The sequence below is a fragment of the Arachis hypogaea genome, chromosome 11 (assembly GCF_003086295.3).
Source record: "Arachis hypogaea cultivar Tifrunner chromosome 11, arahy.Tifrunner.gnm2.J5K5, whole genome shotgun sequence".
NCBI lineage: Eukaryota > Viridiplantae > Streptophyta > Magnoliopsida > Fabales > Fabaceae > Arachis > Arachis hypogaea.
Genome location: NC_092046.1, coordinates 9891809 through 9915081, shown reverse-complemented (window position 1 = coordinate 9915081; position 23273 = coordinate 9891809). Strand labels below are relative to the sequence as shown.

Here is a 23273-nt window from a genome sequence, read left to right as displayed (position 1 = left end):
CCCCCACTTTCTCGTCTAAATTTCTCTATTCAAAGAACATGTTAAAGTGAAAACTTTTTATGTACCTCACCTACTCCCTTCTAAAATGGAAATAAAAATAGACTTTAAGAGAACTTTAATGTAGCAACAACAAACAACGGCATCCAAATCACAATTAACTAAAAAAAAAAAATATCTATCCAACAACAAAACTTTTATATATATTTTAAATTAATAATATTAATAACTAATTTTAATATATAACTACCATAATTGAAATTAACTAATGTTACTTTCGTACATAATAGAGGTCAAATAATTCCGCCTATAAATAAAAAAAATATAATGACTCATAATCAAATATAGAAGAAAAGCCAGCTTGTAAAGCTTCTATGCAATACCAACCGAACTCTCTCTCTCTCTCTCTCTCTCTCTCTCTAAAGCCATTGTGCAACTAGCACTATATCTAACTCACGCAGTTCCCGAGAACCGCACACTTCATTTTGTGTTGTTTTTTGTTTTATATATATAATATTTTTTTTTTAGTTTTTAAATTCCGGCTAGTGCGGCCGGGACTTAATCGGAGACTGAAAATTCGTCGGAATGTGGAAGCCACGCGCCGTTGATCACGCGCTCTCTCTGCTTCTCTTTTGCTCATTGTTTGCTCTGGCTTCTGCTCAGGGATCTAAAACAAACGCATGGAAGACACTCACCGGTGAGTCTCTCTCTTTCACTACTTTTTTTTTCTTTTAATTTAAGAAATTAAGCTGAAGACGCACGTGTTCTTGGTGCTGTTTAGAGAGTTACCTTAGCTTAGCTTACTCGAAAATCGAAATGTTAATTTGTAGCAACATTTTTGAGCTTTGTTGGGAAGGTGTTACTGTGTTTGTTCGGTTACCGAAACGAGGATCTGTTCAATTCATGAATACGATTTTCCTTTTTTTTAATTATTTCTCAATTTATTTTTACTTTTTCATTTTGGTGCGGGAAAAACGGATATTTAACAATTGAAGCTGAGATTTTGTAGCGCTTGATGGTGCTTACAAAATAGTAGTTGGATGTCATAAATGTGCAAATAAGATAGATTTCTTTTTTTGGGTAAGAAAAGATGCTTATGCAGAAAGATGTATTGCAAAGTTATAAAATGTTACAAAATTATAGTAAAAAAAAAAAATTATAACTATAACTGTTACAATCAAATCTTCAGAGAGAGATAGGGGGGGGGGTAAATGTTTGCTATTTTTAGTGATTATTTTGACAAGGATAAGATTGTAAAAAAATTTATTAAGGAAAAAATTAGTGTGTTAATACTGAATTTTTTGAGTCACTGAATTTTGATGTATATAGTGGGATAGTTGATATAAATGTATATAATACGAATACGCCATCAATTTTGGAAGAGAAAGTCTAGAGAACCAGCACTTTTATTAGAATTTGGCCAGCACTTAACCATCAAAAGAAAAGTGAGTAATCTCACACTATTAGATGTAATCTTACATCATTAAAAACTCTATTGATGGCTAATTGATGGCTACAAATCACAAAATCTGCTAGCTCCCTAGCACTCCTCATTTTGGAATATGTGTGCATCGTAGGTTTGATGCTTTCTTGAGTTGAGTAGGGAAGTGATGGTTCGGGAAAGAAGTTGGTGTAATTGAAAATGGATCAATTTACTTTACTTTGCATGGGATTAATCAAAACTTATGAAGTTTGTATCCTGTTTTCTATCAGATTAATTTTCTGGGACACATTTTGCAAAATTTACAATTCAGGATTTTCAACCCAGATTGGCCTACGCCTATATATAAATTAATAACAGAAAAATTATGAGTAACCAAATTAAGAGAGAAAAAACAAGAGAAATTCGTAACATAATCATAAATGATCGGCAAAAAATAAGCTGTCGACTGGAAATCGATCCCAATGATCGAAGTTATATACTTTATAACATAGACCTTATTCACACAAGTAACGGAGAACATACAAAAGTTTTAGAATATTAGTTTTGGGCACTCGAACGAAATCCGTTTTTACCCGAAGCTTCTAATAATATGGCCATATGATCTGTCATTACGTGCGACTATCTTCATTATAGAAAAAAAGGCTTTGTACATATATATCGTTCAAAACTACGATTTTTATCAGCTGTGGCAAACAAAAAAACTTCATAGAATATAGAATATAGAAGTAAAAAAAAAAAATGAAGAGATAGAGATATGCTAGATACTTTTTTCTATGGATAAAAGATCCAATTTAGTAAGCAATGGAAAGAACTTCACAAATTGAGAAGTGGTAGGTAGATATGGTGGGTGGGATCTGGCAGCTCTGCCCACCAGCATAGTAGAAATTTCAATTCTGTAGTTTGTTTCTTGCAACTTACTTGTACTGTTATATTGCAGGAAGTCCACCAGTGGTCATAGCACGTGGTGGTTTTTCGGGAGTGTTTCCTGATTCCAGCTATGCAGCCTATAGTCTGGTAGGACAAACATCCGGGAATAATTACATTGCATGGTGTGATGTTCAACTAACAAAAGATTCATTTGGGATTTGCATTCCGGATATCAAACTTGATAATGCTACAAACATTGCTCAAGCTTTTCAAAACAAAAGTCAAACCTACCTAGTTAACGGTGCACCAGTCCGTGGATACTTTTCTGTGGATTACAATCTCAAGGATCTTGCCAGTGTTTTTTGTAAGTAACTTTAAATATTAATTCGATTCTTAATAATTGATATACTAATTTGAAGTCATACCCTTCTATTTAGTTACTAATGTTAAGATCTAGTAGATCAAGCAGGGAAGATGTTAATTGATTGATGATGTGAGGTTGCAAGATATAGTGGTCTTTAATCGATATAAGCATGTAACTCTGGGAAGTTTTTACGAGATTTCAATTTATGATATTTTTGAAAATTGCCATAGCCAACACTTCAGATTATGGTGGAACGAAGTGAAGAAGAACAAACTTAGGAAGATTTGGGATTATTGGACTTCAGGACCTTGAAGATAGTGCTGAAAACATTCAGAAACTAGGCTATTGTATCTCCACTTTCAAACTCTTTTAGCCTTTAGTTATCCTAGAGTACACCATGTAGAGGGAGGAACAATTCTAGACTTTACCTATGAGATAGAAAACTTATTGCCTTATTAGTTTAGTAACTTGCTATTAAATCCAAATGAAACACCTCATAAGCTAAACCTATAGTGTACTTGGTAATCATATTATCAAATTATTGAAAAACTAACCTATGCAAAGTGGAACAAACTGTAACAAGACATGTCTCCTAGTTATAACTGGTACATGACCATTAATGTCTTCCTTGAAAAAAAGGCTAGAAGGGGATATTGTTTCTTGGTGATTGAAATTTTCTAGACGCTTAGGCTTATGTGTAAAGTTATATCTTCTCATTATACTTTAGGTATGGGAGTATGGGACATGGGTCAAGGATATGTAGCAATAGCTGATTTTTTGACAAGCTTGAGCTGAAATGAGTTGTACAGTAATTATTAATAAATTGGTATTTTTGACTTTGTTCTTCAAAACAATTACTAAAGATTCAGGCAGTGATCATTAATTAAATTGTGTCACTTAGATGCTGTGTTGTGTTGCGCCAGCATAATTAAATCAGTTTTCCTGATCAGCTGTTGTTGAACTTCTTGCTCTCTTCGCTTGCTTTATGGAGTGTTGACTATTCATATAATATTTATAGATAGATAGATGCATATATATTGCTGACAATTGTTTTGGTTTCTGGACAGTGGTTCAAGGAGTTTACTCCAGAACTAACGACTTTGATGGTAATCTGTTTTCTATTTTAACTGTCGACGAGTTAGTTAAAGAAACAAAGCCACCGGCCCTGTGGTTGAATATTCAGGTAAATTGAGGCATAGTACACTTTTGTCATTCTGTCTGGGTGTTAGTCCTGAAACTAAGTTTTGTATAATTGACATTTTGCAGCATGATGCATTCTATACACAGCACAATTTGAGCATGAGAAACTTTGTACTTACTGTTTCTAAAAGAGTTATTGTCAGTTATATCTCATCACCTGAAGCTGGTTTTCTGAGAGGTATAGTTTCGCGCTTTAATGCAAAGACTACAAAACTGGTCTTCAGGTTTATGGATAAAGATGTTGTAGATCCATCGACCAATCAGACTTATGGTTCTTACTTAAAGAATCTAACATTTATCAAGACATTTGCTTCGGGAATTCTTGTTCCCAAGGATTACATATGGCCTGTAGACGGAAACCTTTATCTACAACCTCATACCTCTTTGGTTGCTGATGCACATAAAGCGGGGCTGGAAGTGTTTGCATCGAATTTTGTGAATGATGTTCCGTCTGCCTTTAATTACAGTTATGACCCTCTAGCAGAGTACCTCCAATTCATTGACAATGGAGACTTCTCTGTTGATGGTGTGTTGTCTGACTTCCCCATAACACCAGCTGAAGCTGTAGGTGAGTTGTGTCTTCATCATTTTTGTTGTGTCGCCTTGCATACATATAATGCCTTTGAACTGATCAAATCTTGTTTACCTAATATTTTTTCCACTGAGATGTTGCATATGTTAAAATATTTTTGGCTGAATGAGTTGTCATCTGATTGACTATTTGATAGATGAGTGGTGCCTGTGACTTTGACTTATCTATAAATCACCCTTCGGCTTTGGAAAATTCTGGCTAAATTCTATCATTTTTTCTTGGACAGTGTAGCAATTGAAATTTCATTTCATGCATTTTTAATTTATCAAATTTTTTATTGTCTGAATGTCCATGCATCCGTTAAGCCTAGGACCTAGGATTTATAATGTGATCACCATGCCTCATGATGTATGATGGCGGAATTCAGAGACAGCTTCCTTAATATTGATTCCTCTATAACCTGGTTTACCTTAAGCATAAAATAATTGGTATGGATATATTTTATCGGTCTATATACATCGGCAGATTCCAAGATGATCCAACTGAGATTTATATCATATTATCATGTGCAATTCAAAGAAATAACACTAGTAGAATTTTTATTAACTTTCTTCTTCTTCAATCTTTGACTCAACATTCAATTTAGACTACACTCCTTTAGGCAGGTTTCAACTGCATACTTTAAGCAAACATTGCAAAATCATCATTATGTTCATTTTCCATGCCGCATTAACAGAAATAAAGAGGAACAGAAATCTTTATGTTTTGCTCGAGTTCTTGCTGTTCATCATTTCCCCATGTTGAAATTCTGTCTTGTTGTTTTACTACGTTTCTGCGCCCAAAATTTGTATATAATTGATTTAAGTTGTATGTGGATTCCGCACTTAAGCACTTCTCACTCGACCTCTATTTGAGTATGTACTGAATTATCTTCTTTTGTGAGCAGGCTGCTTTGCTCTCCTAGGCGCCAATGCTAAAAAGACAAGTACATTTCTATCTTATGCTTCATTGACATGTATTCTTATATTTTTCATTACCCTTTTTCCTTGCTGTTCCATCATTGATGATTTACTTCTCCCATTTTGCCCATTCTTCAGTTAACACCACAGTCATTTCAAAATGTGGAGCAAGCGGAGATTATCCCGGTTGCACCAACAAGGCATATGAAAAGGCTATATCGGATGGGGCAGATGTCATTGACTGTCCTGTTCAAATGTCAAAGGATGGAACACCGTTTTGCTTAAGCTCTGCTGATCTTATAGAGAGCACAACAGTCGCTCAAACACGGTTCGCTCGTCTTGCCAAGTCTATTCCAGAGATCAAATCTGGCAGTGGCATATTTACCTTTAGCTTGACATGGGAAGATATACAAACCTTGACCCGTAAGTCAAATAGTCAGATATGCTTTATTCAATTTAGTGAGGATTCATATAGAAAGAGGTATATATAAACTCAAAACAAACATATCATACTTTAAGAAGAAAAAAAAAGACTTAAATATTCTGTAATGTTACAGATATGTCTTATAAGGCATGCTTTAAGGCTGCATGGGCCATATCGAATCTTGCTGCAAGCCTGTTACTCATCTTAAGTTCTTTTTATAGCTACTAAAAAGACTCTCCTTATTTGTTTTTGTTGTCCATTGCCTGCTGTGGATATATTTAATTTTTGTGGACAAGTATATGATATTAGTGTTTTTCTTTCTTTTATTTTTCTTGCAGCCTCAATATCAAGCCCTTATTCTAAATTCAAATTATTCCGGAACCCAAAATATGACAAGAGCAATATCAACTTTTTAAGTCTGTCAGATTTCTTGGACTTGGCCAGAAACAAGACTTCCCTATCGAGTGTCGTGATCATCATTGAGGTACGTTATGCTCATGCCTGCAATTTCTGTTTACAGCTCATTCCATTACCTGGTCATATCTGCTAAATCATTTCAACATTGTGATGGATCTTATGATTAACGAGTGACCTCAGTATCATCCTTGTACACACCAAAGTGCACTGAGAAGAGAGTAAAAAATTGTTGCTAATATTTTGAAACTACTTCCAAATGTGTAATAAAAGGGCAGCCTGGTGCACAAGTATCCCACGTAACGCAGGGTCCGAGGATGGGCCGCACCCAAAGGGTGTAATATACGTAGTTTAACCTGATAATTATATCAATGGCTGTTTCCACAGCTTGAACCCATGACCTTGAGGTCACATGGAGACAACTCAACCGTTGCTCCAAGACTCCCTATCTTCCAAATGTCTAATGAATTGGATAAAAATGAGATCAAAATTATAGAAGTAGATCTGACTAGCATCAAATGCAACCACAGATGTTTTTTTCCCTTGTTGCTATAGGCATGCACTATAGAAAAACATCATTAAATGAGATCAAATAAATATCAAACACTAAAAGGTAACCATTGTTTTATTTACAGTTCTACTTATTATGGCAAAAATGAGGGGCAACATCTCAAGTACGCGAATGATGTTGCAATTGGTAATTTTGTAAACGCAAAATCAATGTAAATGCGGTCTTTACTATGTTCTGTAATTACATAACATATGACCAAATATTGGATTCTTACATGAATGGATCACACATGAAGTGCCTGGATGATGTGTGTTTATGTAAGCCTTTTCAAGATTCCTTGATGAGAAATAATGTTAGTCAAAGTAGCTTTTCTCCCACGGTGTGTGTGTTTAGTAGATGTTTTCTCCAAACATATAGAAGTTGCTAAATATTTTATGCAGGATTTCCATTCCTAAGAAGTTACATGTGGTTAAGGGTGCTTTTCTTTACCTGCAAACGGCAACTTTTGGGGTTAATAGGAGAACAGTTTACAGTTACTCACTCTTCAATTAAGGTGTCTAGTTAAGAGAATATCTTATGAAAGGGATAAAGGAAGGGAAGAATAGTTCACATCCATAAGTCTCAAGCATCACTTCTAAGATATTCACAAGAATATATGATTCAGTTATTTTGCAAATAGCTTTTTGACTCTTAAATGGCAAAGGTAGACAGATTTAAATAGGATTATGTCTTGGAGATTGGATTGGTTTATTCATGCCACAGTAAGAGAACAGAAAATACAAAATTGTCACATTCATGTTCAAATAATATTTCAAGTGAAATCTTAGAGAAATGCTTTCTGTCTTATTATTGTTGTTCCTCAATTGGTAATTGTGCTAAAATTTGGATAATTAAAAGCATTGCTGATTGAAATTTTAAGAGATGCCATTTCAATTATGTTCATAGTTATAGTTTTCCGTTTTAGTATCAGTACATCAATAGAGAAAGTGAGAAACTGAGAGATGAGAACTTTCACCTATTAATTTAATAATCAATTTTACATATTGCACTGTATTGCTTTAAAAGATGTGAAGCTGTGAGGGAAATAAGAACAGGAAAAGATGAAAATTGTCTTGCATTACTTTGTTCAATTAGCATCCAAGTAGAAACTTAAAGTCTGCTAACATTATGCTGTTCTCTACTTTTGTCAGAATGCTGCCTATCTTGCAGAGAAAGAAGATTTGAGTGTGACTGATGCTGTCATGAACACTTTGAGCAAAGCTGGTTATGATAAAACTGGGGCCCCAAGGGTTATGATTCAGTCCACCAATAGTTCTGTACTAATGAAATTTAAAGGGAAAACAAATTATGAACGTGTCTACGAAATCGATGAGCTAGTTGGTGATGCTGTTGTTTCGGCAGTAAACGACATCAAAAGCTTTGCAAATTCTGTAGTTCTCCAGAAGAAATCTGTGTATCCTACCAATTCTGATCTCTTCCTTACTGTCTCTACGAATATTGTAACAACTCTCCATCATGCCAATCTCTCCGTCTATGCACAAACATTTAGCAATGAGTTCGTATCTCAGGCATGGGATTTCTTCTCGGATCCAACTGTGGAAATCAATACATTTGTTCAGGAAGGATTAGTTGATGGAGTCATCACAGATTTCCCAAAAACAGCTGACAGATACAGAAGTAAGTTCATATAAAACATGTTTCTTTTTCTTGGAACTAGCGGATCCAATGTTCCATGTTATGTACTGGTCCAGTTTCATAGGTGTAAAATTCAGCTCTGCAAAATCTCATATTTGATATACTGATATGATTTATTCTTCTTCCTATTGCAGGAAACAAATGCTTGACTATGGGTGACAACATGCCTGTTTACATGCTACCTGTTCAAATAGGTGGTCTTCTACAAGCTGTTACCAAAGATTACTTGCCACCGGCTTCAGCTCCACTCCCTCCTCTGAAAGAATCTGAAGTGAAAGAACCACCTTTGCCTTCTGCTTCCCCATCACCAACACCATCTGGATCTTCTGCTGGAAACAATTCAGCAGCTCAGTCACCGAAAAATGCGCAGGTTAAGGTCACCATCTCCTTCCTTTTGTCCCCTTTGGCTGTGCTTGTAGCTTGTCTTCTGCTTTGAGGTTTGAGCAACTTCCCACGAAAAATCAAACAAAACAAAAATTGAGGGAAAAAAAAGGGAAGAAAAGAAGAAGAAAGAGCTGATTGTGCTTGTTATTATAGCCCCTAGTTTTTGCCCATCTCTTTCTGGATTAAGTAGCATGAAGCTGTTTTGACTTCAGAATTCAGACCCCATATGAGTAATCCAGAATTATTTTTCTAGTAGTAAATTCTTTCCCTTAACTGTTGTAGCACTAGTTATGTGCATTCCCAGTTCCTCAATCTATTCTTCCTGGTTTAATTCTATGGACCATCATGAGGGGTACATATCTTTTTAGGTGAGCCTTTTGTATCTTCTGCTGTAAGTTGTAACCATTATTATATATTTATGGATTGTGTTTGTCGTCAGATAAACAAGCATGGCATCATGTCCAAATTGTGTTTTCTGGAAATTATTATTAGCTTCCTAGCTGTTAAAATATTAGATGATTTTCTACTCTCTTTTTTGATCCCCCGCTATTTACATTAGCAAATACTTCTTTAGTAGAAAACCATATAATCATGGTAACACTTCATATGGTGGGGAGAATGATGGTTTTCATCATGTCATCTAACATAATTGTTGATCCTCGGGTATATTTTTAATTCAATGAGTATTCTAATCAAGGACATTGCAATGATGAATTGGTACATCATGCGTCAAGAGAACCTAATATTATAGATTGTAGCATAATATTATATCGATAATTTTAGGGTTAAGTACGATTTTGGTCCCTAACGTAGAGGCTGAAAATTTATTTTGTTTTCGGCTTTTTTTTCGCTACAAAATGGTCCTAAAGGTTTCAGTTTGTTTTAAAATCGTTCGAGACCCCTTAGTTCATTAGTCTCCATTACACCCTTTTTAACAAATATAATATTAAGGGTAAAGTATACTTTTTGTCCCTGAAATTTGACAAAAATTTTAAAAATACCTTTAAGTTTTATTTTGTTTTAATTTTGTCTCAAAAATTTTCGATTTGCATCAAATATACCCATGATGGCTAATTTTTCAAAAAATTTAAGACTAATTCAACAACAATTTCATAAGAACAACCTTCAACACAAGCAAATCAAGCATAATTTTCATGCATTATTGTTAGATTGGTTTTAAATTTTTTGAAAATTTAGCCATTAAGGGTATATTTGATGCAAATCGAAAACTTTTGAAATAAAATTGAAACGAAATAAAACTTAAGGGTATTTTTGAAACTTTTGCCAAACTTTAGGGACGAAAAGTATATTTTACTCTAATATTAATTAATTAATTAATTAATAATAATAATAATAATAATAATAAAGAAAACAATAAATAGATAAATAATGAAACTAAATAAGGGTGCAGTGTGTGGAGTGGACAACACGAGCGTCTTCTTCGGAAGCTCAACGGAGTGCAGTAGTGCTAGGGTTCAACAAACAGCGTCCATGGCTTCCCAGAGTTCAAGAGCTGCACGATTTCGTTCACATGCGAAGGAGTTGCTATGCGGATATGGCAAGATGCCAATTTTGTGAATTTCATCCACGTAAGCTGGGACGAAAATTTTGGGGCTGCGTATACTATGAGGTATGTTGTTCTTCCTCGTTTTCGATTCTGGGTCTGTGAATTTGGGGGTTTTTCATCTATCTTTTTGGCTTTTATCAGGTTTAGGATGGTTGTGATTTTTTCCGTTGGGCAAATCCGGAACTTGGAGGAGCTCAGCAGGAGATTGAAATTGCAAGAACCAAGAGGAAGATTACAAACTTAAAATCAAGATTGAAGGATGTTGAACGGAAGCTTAAGATTGTTGCTACATTAGGGATTGTTGGTTGGATTGGGTTTTTGTTCTTATTGCTGCAGAATCTATATAAGTTAAAGCAACCATATGGAATGCACCTAAATTATAGATGATTTAGCTAGGGAACTTTAGGATATTTGTTGTGTTGTAGGGTTAAAGTTTGAGGATAATTTGTGATGTTACAATGGTTTAATGGTGTATCATGTGTGAACCTGTTTGAATTAATGAATGAAAGTGATGTTTAATGGAGTATCTGATATGAACCTGGTTAATGGTGTATCAGGTGTGATGTTTTAATTGGCAATCTTAATAAAGAAGTGCAGTAAAGTACAATACGCATGAATGAGATTTATGAATTCAGTATTGACCTAATGGCTTGTTTCAATTGAAGAGAAGTTAAAACAAACACAAATCAGATGTTGGTTTCCATAAGTCTAAGAGGATAACATAGATTACAATGGATGTCATGCCACTGAAACAAAAAATAGTACTCAACAAAGTGTGCTGAAACACCTAATACCAAAATACAGACATCAAACTAGTGTTTATAAAGCATTGTTCTAAAACTAAACTTTGTTTCCATATCAATAAGACATTGATAACAAAAGAGCATAACAAGCAATATCTAAAGAGTCCCCCATTGACTTGGAGGTAATTTGGCCATCAACTTCAGCTTTTGTAGAGGAACATGTGCTGCACCACTTTGGATGATAGAAAATACATCTTCCTCTCAGATGGCTGGCTCAGTGACGGTTTCTTGCTAAAGAAGGTTGCTGCTGTTGCACCCTTGTTCTTGGCCAATGATTGGGTTGAAGGTGCTTTTGGAATGGACTGGGCTTGAGTGATGGGCTGAGTGGATACATTCTTGGGCTGAGGTACTGGTTTCTTGGGCTTAGCTACTGGTTTCTTGGGCTGAGTTGCTGGAAGGTTGGGTAGTGATGCTGAAATATTTCTCTTTCTTCCTATTCGAACTGTTTGACCAAGGGCCAGCTTGGATGTATCCTTCTTCCCTCTTTTTTTAGCTCCCCCTTCTTGTTGTGTTGAGGTTTAGGCCTATCAAGGAAATGACAATTATACAGAGAGTTATATACATAACCAAGTAGTGAAATAAATAGAAAGCATAATATGAAGTAAACCCTAGAACATAATGTTACATACCTTCTTTTTAGGCTTTGTACAGCCCCTTTTTGTGTCCCACTGCACCACAGTTGGAGCATCTTTGAATTTGACCCCTCTGTGATAGGTGATTCTAGCTTCTGTTCTCCTTATCTGCAGGCCCTCGTTTTCTCTTCTTCACATGTCTGTGGCTTGGCCTCCTATAGGGAGGTGGCATGACATCATCATACTGAGTTCTCTCCCATAGATCCGGTCCATTAACAGGGTGTATCACCTCCTGGTAGCACTTCAGGTAAGCATCCTTCTTATAGCAATCGTCCACATAGGACTCCAAATCAAGTCCTTTAAAGCTGATGCAGCTGATGGCATGAGGACATGGAATGCCACTCATTTGCCACTTCCTGCAAGAACACTCAGCAGCAGCCAGATCCACAACAAATTTATCCAATCCACACATAACCTCATATTTACTATCAGCTAACCAGTATGGCCTCCAGTCCCTAGCTAAGCTTGCCCGTTTCTTCAATTTCTTCCTAATTAGTGGCATAATGTTTTCCTGATAAGTGTGAATCCTATCTCTATTGGCAACCCATCTAATCATCAGATACACCCTAATATCTTCTAACATGGTAATAATAGGTTTTTCTCTTTCCTCTACTATGACAGTATTGAAACTTTCACTCATATTATTAACAAGGGTGTCACATTTTGAATGAAAAGTAAACCTGAAACGGGACCAAAACCTGGGTGGAATGCCCTTCAGATGTCAAAATGCCCCCTCATTGACAACTCGCAGACATTTCATTTCCTTCTCCCAATCCTTCCAATGACTTACCTTAGCACACCTCCATATTCTTTTCTTCAACTCTAAACCCAAAAATTTCTTCCTGAAATTGTTATAGAGATGCCTGACGTAGAATCTGTTGTCCACCCTTGGTATAATCTCTTCAAATGCCGGCAATAAACCCTATGACCAGAATGTGAGCATGAATTTGATTAGCACATAAATCATTATTTCATTTAGGCTTACCTATATTTGTTTAAGCACAAGCTTAGTGTAAAATGTAACATTACCTTCTGCTGATCAAACATAAATGTGTATTTTCCAATCTTCTCTGGACCTAAATCCTTGGCAAGATGACGCAGAAACCAGACTCAAGAGTCCTTTGTCTCGCCTTCCACAACTGCATAAGCAATTGGAAGAATCTGCTCATTTGGGTCTCTTCCAATTGCAGTCAACAGTTGTCCTCCTTGAGGAGTTTTTAAGAAGCATCTGTCTAATCTAATAAACGGTTTGCAGTGCTGGAAGCTTTTCTTGCATGCATCAAAGTAGACATACAATCTTTGAAAGACACAGTAATTCATTAAATTTGGATTCTGTCTCTCCTGAGTAAAATATGGGGATCGAATCACTTTCAGGTACACTGATGGTATTGGATTTGTTCTTAGTAGCTCACCACAGTAATAGTTAATCCTCTTGTATTGCTCCCTAAATGCACCCTGGATTTGGCTCAATGCCTCTTGCTTGGTCTTCGTTTCAATTGCCCTAGTCACGGTCAGATTCCACTTTTTGTGTGCCTTTGCCACGAGATCTTTTACCTTGATTCTTGGATTGGATTCCACTTTCTTCTTAAACTAGTTGCCTAGCCATTTGGAATGTATTATTCCAACCCTGTGTGTCTGCATGCAGGTATGTTGCAAATTCATGCTTCTTAGCTGTCATGTTGATTCCTCTCCAACCCTGTGTGCATACAGCCAAAAGGGACAGTCTTTTTGACAAACAGTCCGGACCCTTACCAAGTCACACTTCTTAAACTTAATAGTCCTAGTTTTCTGAACTGCATAGGCTGCCACGATGTCCTTAAATTGTTGCCTAGATTCATAAAGTGTTCCCACCTTCCAATTGTAGTTTCTCATGTCTTTTTCAGGTTTATGGACTGGAAACCTTAGCCCTTCACAATCAGCATCCTCCTCTGCATCATCAGCCACCAAGTCATGTCCTCCAATCATGTGATCGTTCTCCAAGTCATCACTATTTGCTGCTTCCTCATCCTCCAAATCACTTGTCACAACCCTCTTACCCTTGTCCACAATAGAGTCCTTTGGCACATAATTTTCTTCACCAAATCCACTATCATAGTCATACTTCTCCTCACTGTCAGTGAAGTGGATGTCTTTGGCACTATCTCCCTCGTCATTAGATGGAAAGTATGTTAGGTCATCACTGTATTCACTACTACTTTCATGATCACCGCCTCCAATCTGTCCTTCCTAGCCTAACTCCTCTCCAACACCCTTATTTTGACATTCGGTTTCCACCGTATCGCCAACAACATCAGTCTTCTTTTGGTCTCCTTCAAATACCACTATCTCAAGACCACCACCATTAGGTTCTTCACTTTCGAAGCTCCCAGTATCTCCCCCCACATCAATATAACCAACTTCCGAAAATCCATCGGCATCTCCAACCTCATGCACCACAAATAAGTTAACGAAGCCCCTCAACTCGGCTATGTTGCACATCTCAATTGCATACGAGTCACCTTTCAACAACTTCAAGTTACTCTCAGAATCATCCGCATTTGGATCTTTGTACCATAACGCTGCGATGGTGGACTTCAAGTATCCAAACTGCCTCAGCTTCTCGTATGCCTCAAACATAGACCGCCGATCGCCGTCAATGTCTTCGATGACTGTTGCTTGACCCTTCAAATACTTCAAGACACCGTTCTCATATCCGAATGCACCCCATGATGCACCCTCGTGTTAAAGAGCACCATCTTCTACTCAAACAACCCTATTATTCAACACAATACGTTACTAAACCAAATAACAAGGAAAACAAAAACAACCTAGCCTTGTACAGAGGTTCACGCAGCCTAGATTAAACCCTACACCAGTTAGATGCATAAACGAAGGTAACATTGCATGGATAAAAAGCTTACCTCAAAAAGGGCTATCTGCAACAACGAAGGCAAGTGACCAATGCAAGAAGGTCTTCAACAACCTCACTCGAACTACCAACAATGAACGGCCTTCAACCACTAGCCTAGATCGTTCTCATAGGAACGCTTTCATAGGGTTTGATACAAACATTTCAGAGACCGATTGTTTTCTCAAAGACTGACTTATTTGAGGAAGGTGAAATGATTTCACGGGAATGACATGAAGGGAAATAAACCAACAAGGGCAAACTTGTCTTTAAAATTTATTTTTTGGCACAAATGACGATTTTAAAACAAACTGGAACCTTCAGGACCATTTTGTAGCGAAAAAAGGCCAAAAATAAAATAAATTTTTGACCTCTATATTAAAGATCAAAATCATACTTAACCCATAATTTTATTAGATTTATACTATATATATATAAAGATATACTCTTAGATGAGCCCTATTAGATTATTTTAATACATCATATATCAAGTTTAACATAGTGCGTGTAAGATATTTTTGCTAATCAATCTCTCATAAGCTGTAGCAAAAACTAATACAAATATTACACACATCATAGATCACATAGAGAGGTTATTACAAATTTACCGTTTTGATCAATCTTTCACCATTGGTGTATGCAAAATTGCAAGCATAATCATATATCCATACCTTCTTTCGATTGTGGTCTGTCTATCTAGTCAAGAAAGCAAAATTTTCCATGGTTATTAGCATTCAAAATACCTCATAGTGATGATAACAACGGTTATTAGCATTCAATATCTTAATTCTTAAGTATTACCATACATTATAACATTAGAAAAGTATAGGGTACTAATATATTATCTGCCAACTTATTGCCAACAATAATTAATTATTATATTTTAAATACATATATAAAGAGACACATCCAGAAAATATATCTATAAAGACTCTTCTATTAAACACAACAAAAAAAAGACATTTTTATTAGACACATCCACGAAGACACTTTTATAAAACACAGTTATAAATAAGAGTTGGCAGAAGTTGGCAGATATACTGTTGGTAATGTAACGAGATCGTATAACAATAAATAAAAGGTGTTTGTTTTGGTACGATGATAAATTTATAGATATCGATATAATAAAAATATGGACAAATTAAAACACGACACGTGGATTATATTTTCCACGTCAGTAATTAATTTTTCTTTCTTTAAATATATATCATATCAATACATTTATTAAACTATCCTCATACTTTAATAAAAATAAAAAAATATGTTTTATTTACTATTAAAAAAAAACTTAAATATCCTTTTTTTATATTGGACAAAATTTACTTTAATCCTTTTAATTTATTCAAAATTCAATTAACTTTAGTTCTATATTTTTAAATTTAAACCAATTTAAAAATTAAAACTAAAATATATTTAATTATTCATATACTAAAATAGTTTTTCATGAACCCTAATCTAATATCTGGTATCCTATTCATAATTCTTCATAATTGAATACCAATCTACCAATAAAGTACAACCTCTCCCCTAATCTCCTCCCCGGACAGCAGCACCTCACCCTCTCCCTTCCTCGCAGTCGTGCTCTTTCTCCGTCGTTCTTCACACTTCACGCAATAGCAGCACGCACCAGCAACCGCCTTGTCGTTCTCCACGCATCAACAGCCTTATGTCGCCCTCCGTGCAGTGCAGCCATCGTATCGTCCTCCACGTAGCAGCAACCCCGTATCGCTCTCCAGCGTCGTGCCTTCCTCCATTCCTCCCTGCAGTTGCCACTCTCTGTGTAACATGGTAGTTTCCAAAGGTGTGTAACAAATATACCTAGTTCATTTCATGGCATTTAAATTGAAGTAAATAATTCAGTATTTTATTTGGTGATTCAAATAATTCAGTGTTTTATTTGGTGATTCAATATTAACTTTCTATATTTTTGCAATGTACAGAGCACCAATGAAAAACTGTTATTGACTTAGCTTGTAGACTTGTAGTGATTGACTTGGTGGAATATATTGTAGCTAAGAATTATTGATCTTTAATTTCCATGAATAATTACCAAGGCTTTAATTTGTTAGTTGATTTTATTGTGTTATATTATATCTATATAAACCAACTGCTTTGGATCCTCAATTGCAATATATCCTTGATTTTGCAGGTTCGGTCCAGTGAACTTGTTCTGGAGTACACGCTAGACAAAAAAAATGACATTGTTTTTGGCATGCCTCAAGGATTTTGCAAAATTTGCCAAGTCCAAAGATCAAAAAGATAATATCCCACCTGAGAAATGTTTCAAACTTCCATACAAGTAAGTACTATCGCATATAATACTGATACATATTAATTGTAGTGAGTTCAAATGCCTAAAAATTTACCTTCCACTGTTTCACATTTAGATCATCATTACTCTTAATTATCGAATGAAGAGAAATTTGGTGTTGGTGTCATCAAATTTAAATCTTTTTGAATTACTTTTCATGTCTTTTGCTAAGTATGTTGATGAAGAATTATGGAGGGAATAATACCCAAGGGTTCATTTTCGCTAATCTGATGTGACTCAAGGCATAACTTATGATATCCATGAACATGTTTAATTAGTCATAGCTGATGGAATTTATGTTGCTTTTGAACAAATACATGAGATTTACAGCTCTTCGAGTCTTTTTCGCAAAGAGGAAAGAACCAAACTAAGCCTGCTCTGTGTCCATAATATCTTCTGGTGCATATCCAGGTTGGATTTCCATCTCTGCTCTTCCCTTTCTTTATTAAATACAAAAATATAGACAGTGCACTGTAGAATGGGGATGAGCTAAGCTTTACTATGTTTGTGCTTTGGTGTGGACTGGTATTCATGAACAATTCTTTACATGCCTTCATATCAGATCTCTAAATCACATGTTTAGTAATTGATAAATTTTTCTTATCCATAAATAGTTCGTGAGCTGAGTTTTTTACTAATAATAGTTCTTGAAATTTCTCTGAAGGTTTGCCTTTTCAAGACCTTTACATTTGGGCGTTGGCTCTTGCATTAAATTTTATCCAAACAAATTTCTTCTTTACTGGAGAGCCCAAAGTTGACTGTAAAATAGAATAAACTTTCACATGGGTCAAAAGTTGCTTCATTGTAAAGTAAAGCTTCACTGTTTCTTTCACGTAGGGCTTAATGACATACATCCAATTATTCATATTTCGACGATTCATGCCATTCTTATTTATTTTTTGTTTTGTTTGTTTATTTCCAGTATTAGGTATACTTGTTAGTTTGTGGTATTTAACAAATGACAGATTTTTGGGCTGATTTGCAGGATTGATAATGACAAAGTGAAAAACTATTCCATCACTCAAAGCTTCAATAAGCAGGAAAACTGGACAAAAGCTCTCAAGTACACCCTTTGCAATTTGAAATGAGCTCTCTATTAGTTTGTTGGGAACACCAACTTTCAACCTCTTTCAGCAATCGTATCTACACATTCTGAAGTGCCTGCTATAGGTTCTTTGTACCCAAAGCGACGCACTGAACCCAACAAGTCTTAATCTTCAAACCTTGAACATATGCTAGCTAGGTTTTAGGCTTACATCACACCCAAATGTGTACATAGAAATATTTAGTTTTTAGAATATCATGGTGTGACAAGTATTCAACATTTGATATTGTATGTGGAAATCTATTCAATAGCTATAGAAGTATAGAACTTCTCTTCCTATACCAAGTTCAATGTTAAACATAAACTGCTCTTCTTCTTTTAGGTACATTAGCGTAAACTTTTATCTAAAGGAAGACAAATTTCTTTGGAAATTCAGTGTACATTATTATTATTATTAAAGTATAATACATGTTAAGTTGTCACAAAAAAGGATTCATGTTAATAGAATTTATTTTATTTTTTCCATTAAGTAATTTAGTTGAATATAAGAGTGGTTAGAGCTTAGTTTAGTTGAATGCTATGATGTATCACTTATATTGGTTGTTATAGTTAGTATTTTGGTTTTTCAATTGATCTTACTGAGTAATAAAAAAAAGTGAATTCTATCATATCCTCTCTAAAATAAAGGGTAAATTACCCCTTATGATATATATATTGAAAGTGATTCACCAGATGAGTTTTATGAAGTGGAAGAGATCTTTATGAATGCAATTGATGCACTTAAAGGTAGAGGAGAGCTTATAGTCCGTGATGATAGAAGTCATAAAGACATTTGAAAAGATTTTTCAGATCTTCAAGTCATAAACACAGTTAAAGACATTGTTGTTGATGATATCAAATACAAGTTTCAAGGGATGGCACATTTGGATTCTCATGAGATTAAAAACATTGTTGTCGATAAGGTGGTGATCAAATCGAATTCAATTGCAAACAATAGGATTCGCAAGATGAGGTGACAATTATGCACAAGAATTTAATCACTTTCATGGGACAAAAGTTTTGCGGATAGTGAACTCCGAGAATGTTATCACCATACAGAAGAGGGTGGAGGAGACCCAGTGGATGTACGCTGAGGTTGGGAAGGAGTTGTGTTTATGTAGCAGAGATTCTCCGTACCTCGGTAGCACAAATATTGCCACGTGTAACGAGCTGAATACGTATACATCTTGTTGATGGGTTTGTGAGTTTACCACAAAGAGATTTCTCCGGCAGTGACAACCACCACCACCACCATAAATTTGTGGTGCTAAACTAAATTTAAATAATCACGAGAGAGAAAGAAAAGTAGAGAAGATATACCTAATTATTATAGTTAATATTCAACTTAATTATAATTATAAACACTATATATATCACAGGGGGTAATTTACCCTTTATTTTAGAGAGGGCATGGTAGCGTTTACCTAAAAAAAAACTATATTTACATAATTATGTTTGTCAAGATTTAGAACCACCGGAAAAAGAATATCAAAGTAGATCGAAATATGAAACAAACTTGTTACTTTTTTACTAAATAACCAAAATTTATTTGTAATACATACATAGGACCAAAGGAAGAAGAGGTAACAAATGTATTGGTGCTGATATGCAAAATATCTGTTATTGAATCCAAACATATTCAATAGTATCCAAACTCAAGTTTATATGGGATAGTATCTTACGTTTGACTCAAAAAGTCAAAGGAAATAACAAAAGAAAGTTGTATCTACAATGTCTATCTTTTAGAAGGAATATATTTTCACTTAAAACAACGAATAAAACATGTCATGAAAGAATTGGATTCACTTGACAAGTTTACAATAAACATGGTGATACAACTAAGTTAGTTTCAGGAAATCCCAACATATTTTCTAAATTCTGGGAATCAACCCTGACCATGAATGATGGGATCTTCACTACCTGCTTTCCAAACCTGCCAACCAGAAACAAAACAAACATTTTAGAACCTATTCATCAAAGGTACTAACAAGTTCCTCTCCAATTACCCAATCACATCAAATAAAGTTTTCTATCATCTAAATATATGGCTCGATTCAATTTTGCATCAATACATTAACCGTCTATAAGGATAGTTTAGTAAATGTATTGATATGATATAAATTTAAAGAAAGAAAATTAATTACTGACGTAGAAAATATAATCCACGTGTCATATTTTAATTTATCCATATTTTTATTGTACGATACGTATAAATTTATCATCGTACCGAAGCAAACACCTAAATGAAATAGATATAATTAATTTGGTCTTTGGATTTTCAATCTTTAATTAATTTGGTTTTTGAGTTTTATAATCATAAAGTTAATTTCTCACACAAATTCTATCTCGAATTCTCGATACAATTTCTTAACCAAATTAATTAGAGTTAATAGTCAAAATCGTCCCTAAAAGATAACCCGATCTTCATTTTGATCCTCAAAAGACAAAATTAATCGAAATTGTTCCTGAAAGATACACGACTTGGTCACGTTAGTCCTTCCATCAGTTGGATGTTGACGTGTCACGTTAAGTACCACGTGGCATGATGACATGGTGGGATAATGCCACGTGTCACAAGATGATTGGTTGACGTCAGATTAGTGACATCTGGCATGCCACGTGTTACTTGACATTTAAAAAAGTTATTTATAATCAAAATAGTCCTTGAAAGTTAAGACATAAGTCATTTTCATCACTAAAATTTTAAAAATTAATCAAATTAGTCCTTATATAATTTTTTTATTTTTTCTTGATAATATTAAATTTGAAATATTTTTTGATACTACTAATTTCAATAGAAATGTAATTGACAAACAAAAAATTAGTAATTGTATCTTTTCTTCTTAAAAATTTTTTCAATAAAATTATCTCTCTCCTTTAATTCTTCTCAAAATCTCTCTTATTCTTTTCTATTCTAAAACTTTTTTCTTACATTGTTACATTTTTGTTGGAATATGTATATATATATATATATACTCAAAATTGAAATGTATGTATTTATTAACCTAAACAAAGCTATATGCTCAAAATCAAAATTTATGTATGTTAACCTAAACAAAGTTATACCACTATTTTTTTTCTACATCTTTTTTTTCCAATTACGGTATTACTTACATATAGGATGTAATGGTTGTGATATTAAAAGAAAAATTATATAATCTATCTCAAATATATGAAACGCACAAAAATTTATTATAATCTTTGCATGTAGTACGCTTAAGAAGCAATTCGTTTAGCATATATAATAATAATAATAATAATAATAATAATAATTAAGCAACAAATTTTTAATATTTTGTAAAGTTTGAAATTGAAGCAAAATTTGTGGATCTTCTTGAATTTTGACTTTTAATATCACTACTATTACATTCTATATGTAAGTAATACCGTAATGGAAAAAAAAAAAGATGTAGTAGAAAAAAATAGTGGTATAACTTTATTTAGGTTAACATACATAAATTTTGATTTTGAGCATATAACTTTGTTTAGGTTAATAAATACATACATTTCAATTTTGAGTATATATATATATTCCAGCAAAATGTAATAATGTAAGAAAAATGTTTTAGAATAGAAAAGAATAAGAGAGATTTTGAGAAGAATTAAAAGAGAGAGATAATTTTGTTGAAAAAATTTTTAAGAAGAAAAGATACAATTACTAATTTTTTGTTTGTCAATTACATTTCTATTAAAATTAGTAGTATCAAAAAATATTTTAAATTTAATATTATCAAGAAAAAATAAAAAATATATATATAAGGACTAATTTGATTAACTTTTAAAATTTTAGGGATGAAAATGACTTACGTCAGAACTTTCAAGGACTATTTTGATTATAAATAACTTTTTTACGTGTCAAGTGACATGTGGCACGCCACGTGTCACTTATCTGACACGTCAACCAATCATCTTGTGACACGTGGCATTAACACACCACGTCATTATGCCACGTGGCACTTAACGTGACACGTCATCATCCAAATGACGGAAGGACTAACGTGACCAAGTCGTGTATCTTTCGGGGACGATTTCGATTAATTTTGTCTTTCGAGGACCAAAATGGAGATCGGGGTATCTTTTAGGGACAATTTTGACTATTAACTCAAATTAATTATTATATCAATGGAATATCCAATCTGTATAGAAGATATGTTCAGTACTTATACATTCTGTGAAAATTAGTAAGACTAATTTTAGAAAATAAATAAATAATAACTAAATAAAATGAAAGGTAATAAATAATCTTATTTTAGAATTATAGAATTTTAATGGTTGAAAGAAAAAGAATTATATATCTTTAATTGACAGATGTTTTATATTGAAAAGACTCACCTATAAATTGAATTTTTTCTTAATTCATTTCAATCAATTCATCCAACAAGAATAATAGCAGCATAGAGTTACATAGAGAGATTTTTCTTTGAGATGTTTTCGGCTATATTTAGAGAGAGAGGTGTATTCTCCTTTTATCAAGAAAGAGTGTTATTGTAATATTTTTGTGATAGAGAGAAATTGTAATTCTCAAATAAAGTTATTCTATACAAATTTCTAATTTTTTCATCTCTATATTTTGCTGCGACATTTGTCTGGTACCTAACAGTGATAGCAGAGCCAAAGGATGCTTATTAATAATTTTTTCTTCTGTTGCGAGTTACCGTGTATAAAAAAATGGTAGTAAAGTATGAGATTCTGAAATTTCGTTAGAGTAATTTTTTCTTATGAAAATTGAAAATAAAAGCAATTACGAAGAAAGACAATTGCGCGGCAGCAATTGAAAGTAGACCCATTGGGATTATAGATGAAAAATGGAAGGAGATGGATGACAATGCCATTGCGAACTTACACTTAGCACTAGATGCTTCAGTCTTGTCAAGTGTAGCAGAAAAAATAACAGCTAAAGAAATTTGGGATGCTCTCACCAAATTATATGAAGTCAAGTCACTTCACAACAAGATATTCTTGAAGAGAAGACTTTGTACTCTTCACAACAAGAATAAGGAAGATAGGTTAGAGAGCTCAAAGCAAACAAAGGCGTTATTGATGATGAGAGGGAGATCAATGGAGCGTGGTTCCAGTGGGAGCCAAAGTAGACCAAAATCACAAAGAAAGAAGCAATTTAAATGTTACAATTGTGGCAAGAGCAGGCACTTCAAGAAAGATTGTCAGAATAAGAAGAGTATAGCAAAGGTTCCATAAAG

General features: G+C 34.2%; 2 protein-coding genes and 2 long non-coding RNA genes across 4 annotated transcripts; 3 read left to right on the top strand and 1 right to left on the bottom strand.

The window, feature by feature from the left end:
* Window positions 1-270: 270 nt before the first annotated feature.
* LOC112720201 (glycerophosphodiester phosphodiesterase GDPDL4) lies at window positions 271-9305 on the top strand. Its single transcript, XM_025771052.3, has 9 exons — window positions 271-694; window positions 2379-2672; window positions 3740-3855; window positions 3939-4440; window positions 5351-5389; window positions 5502-5786; window positions 6126-6271; window positions 7903-8389; window positions 8542-9305. The coding sequence occupies exons 1-9, from the start codon at window positions 583-585 to the stop codon at window positions 8841-8843; spliced, it is 2283 nt and encodes a 760-aa protein (XP_025626837.1). The 5' UTR covers window positions 271-582; the 3' UTR covers window positions 8844-9305.
* Window positions 9306-9581: 276 nt separating this feature from the next.
* LOC140176310 (uncharacterized) lies at window positions 9582-10884 on the top strand. The gene is made up of 2 exons (XR_011867249.1): window positions 9582-10421; window positions 10500-10884. It is a non-coding gene; the product is annotated as an uncharacterized lncRNA (long non-coding RNA).
* Window positions 10885-11881: 997 nt separating this feature from the next.
* On the bottom strand, window positions 11882-12433 carry LOC114924647 (uncharacterized). Its single transcript, XM_029289886.1, has one exon. It carries the CDS (start codon window positions 12431-12433, stop codon window positions 11882-11884), a length of 552 nt encoding a protein of 183 aa, XP_029145719.1.
* A 3699-nt stretch (window positions 12434-16132) lies between these two features.
* LOC112720200 (uncharacterized) lies at window positions 16133-18525 on the top strand. The gene is made up of 4 exons (XR_003162082.3): window positions 16133-16481; window positions 16830-16979; window positions 17322-17402; window positions 17977-18525. It is a non-coding gene; the product is annotated as an uncharacterized lncRNA (long non-coding RNA).
* Window positions 18526-23273: the final 4748 nt, after the last annotated feature.

What these genes read in the sequence shown, in the direction of transcription:
- LOC112720201 (XM_025771052.3), top strand. Translation starts at nt 583, where the DNA reads ATGTGGAAGCCACGCGCCGTTGATCACGCGCTCTCTCTGCTTCTCTTT. An exon ending in AGATATACAAACCTTGACCC is followed by an intron (nt 5,787 to 6,125) that starts GTAAGTCAAATA and finishes TTTTTCTTGCAG; the next exon opens with CCTCAATATCAAGCCCTTAT. An exon ending in GTGTCGTGATCATCATTGAG is followed by an intron (nt 6,272 to 7,902) that starts GTACGTTATGCT and finishes TACTTTTGTCAG; the next exon opens with AATGCTGCCTATCTTGCAGA.
- LOC114924647 (XM_029289886.1), bottom strand. Translation starts at nt 12,433, where the DNA reads ATGAGTGAAAGTTTCAATACTGTCATAGTAGAGGAAAGAGAAAAACCT.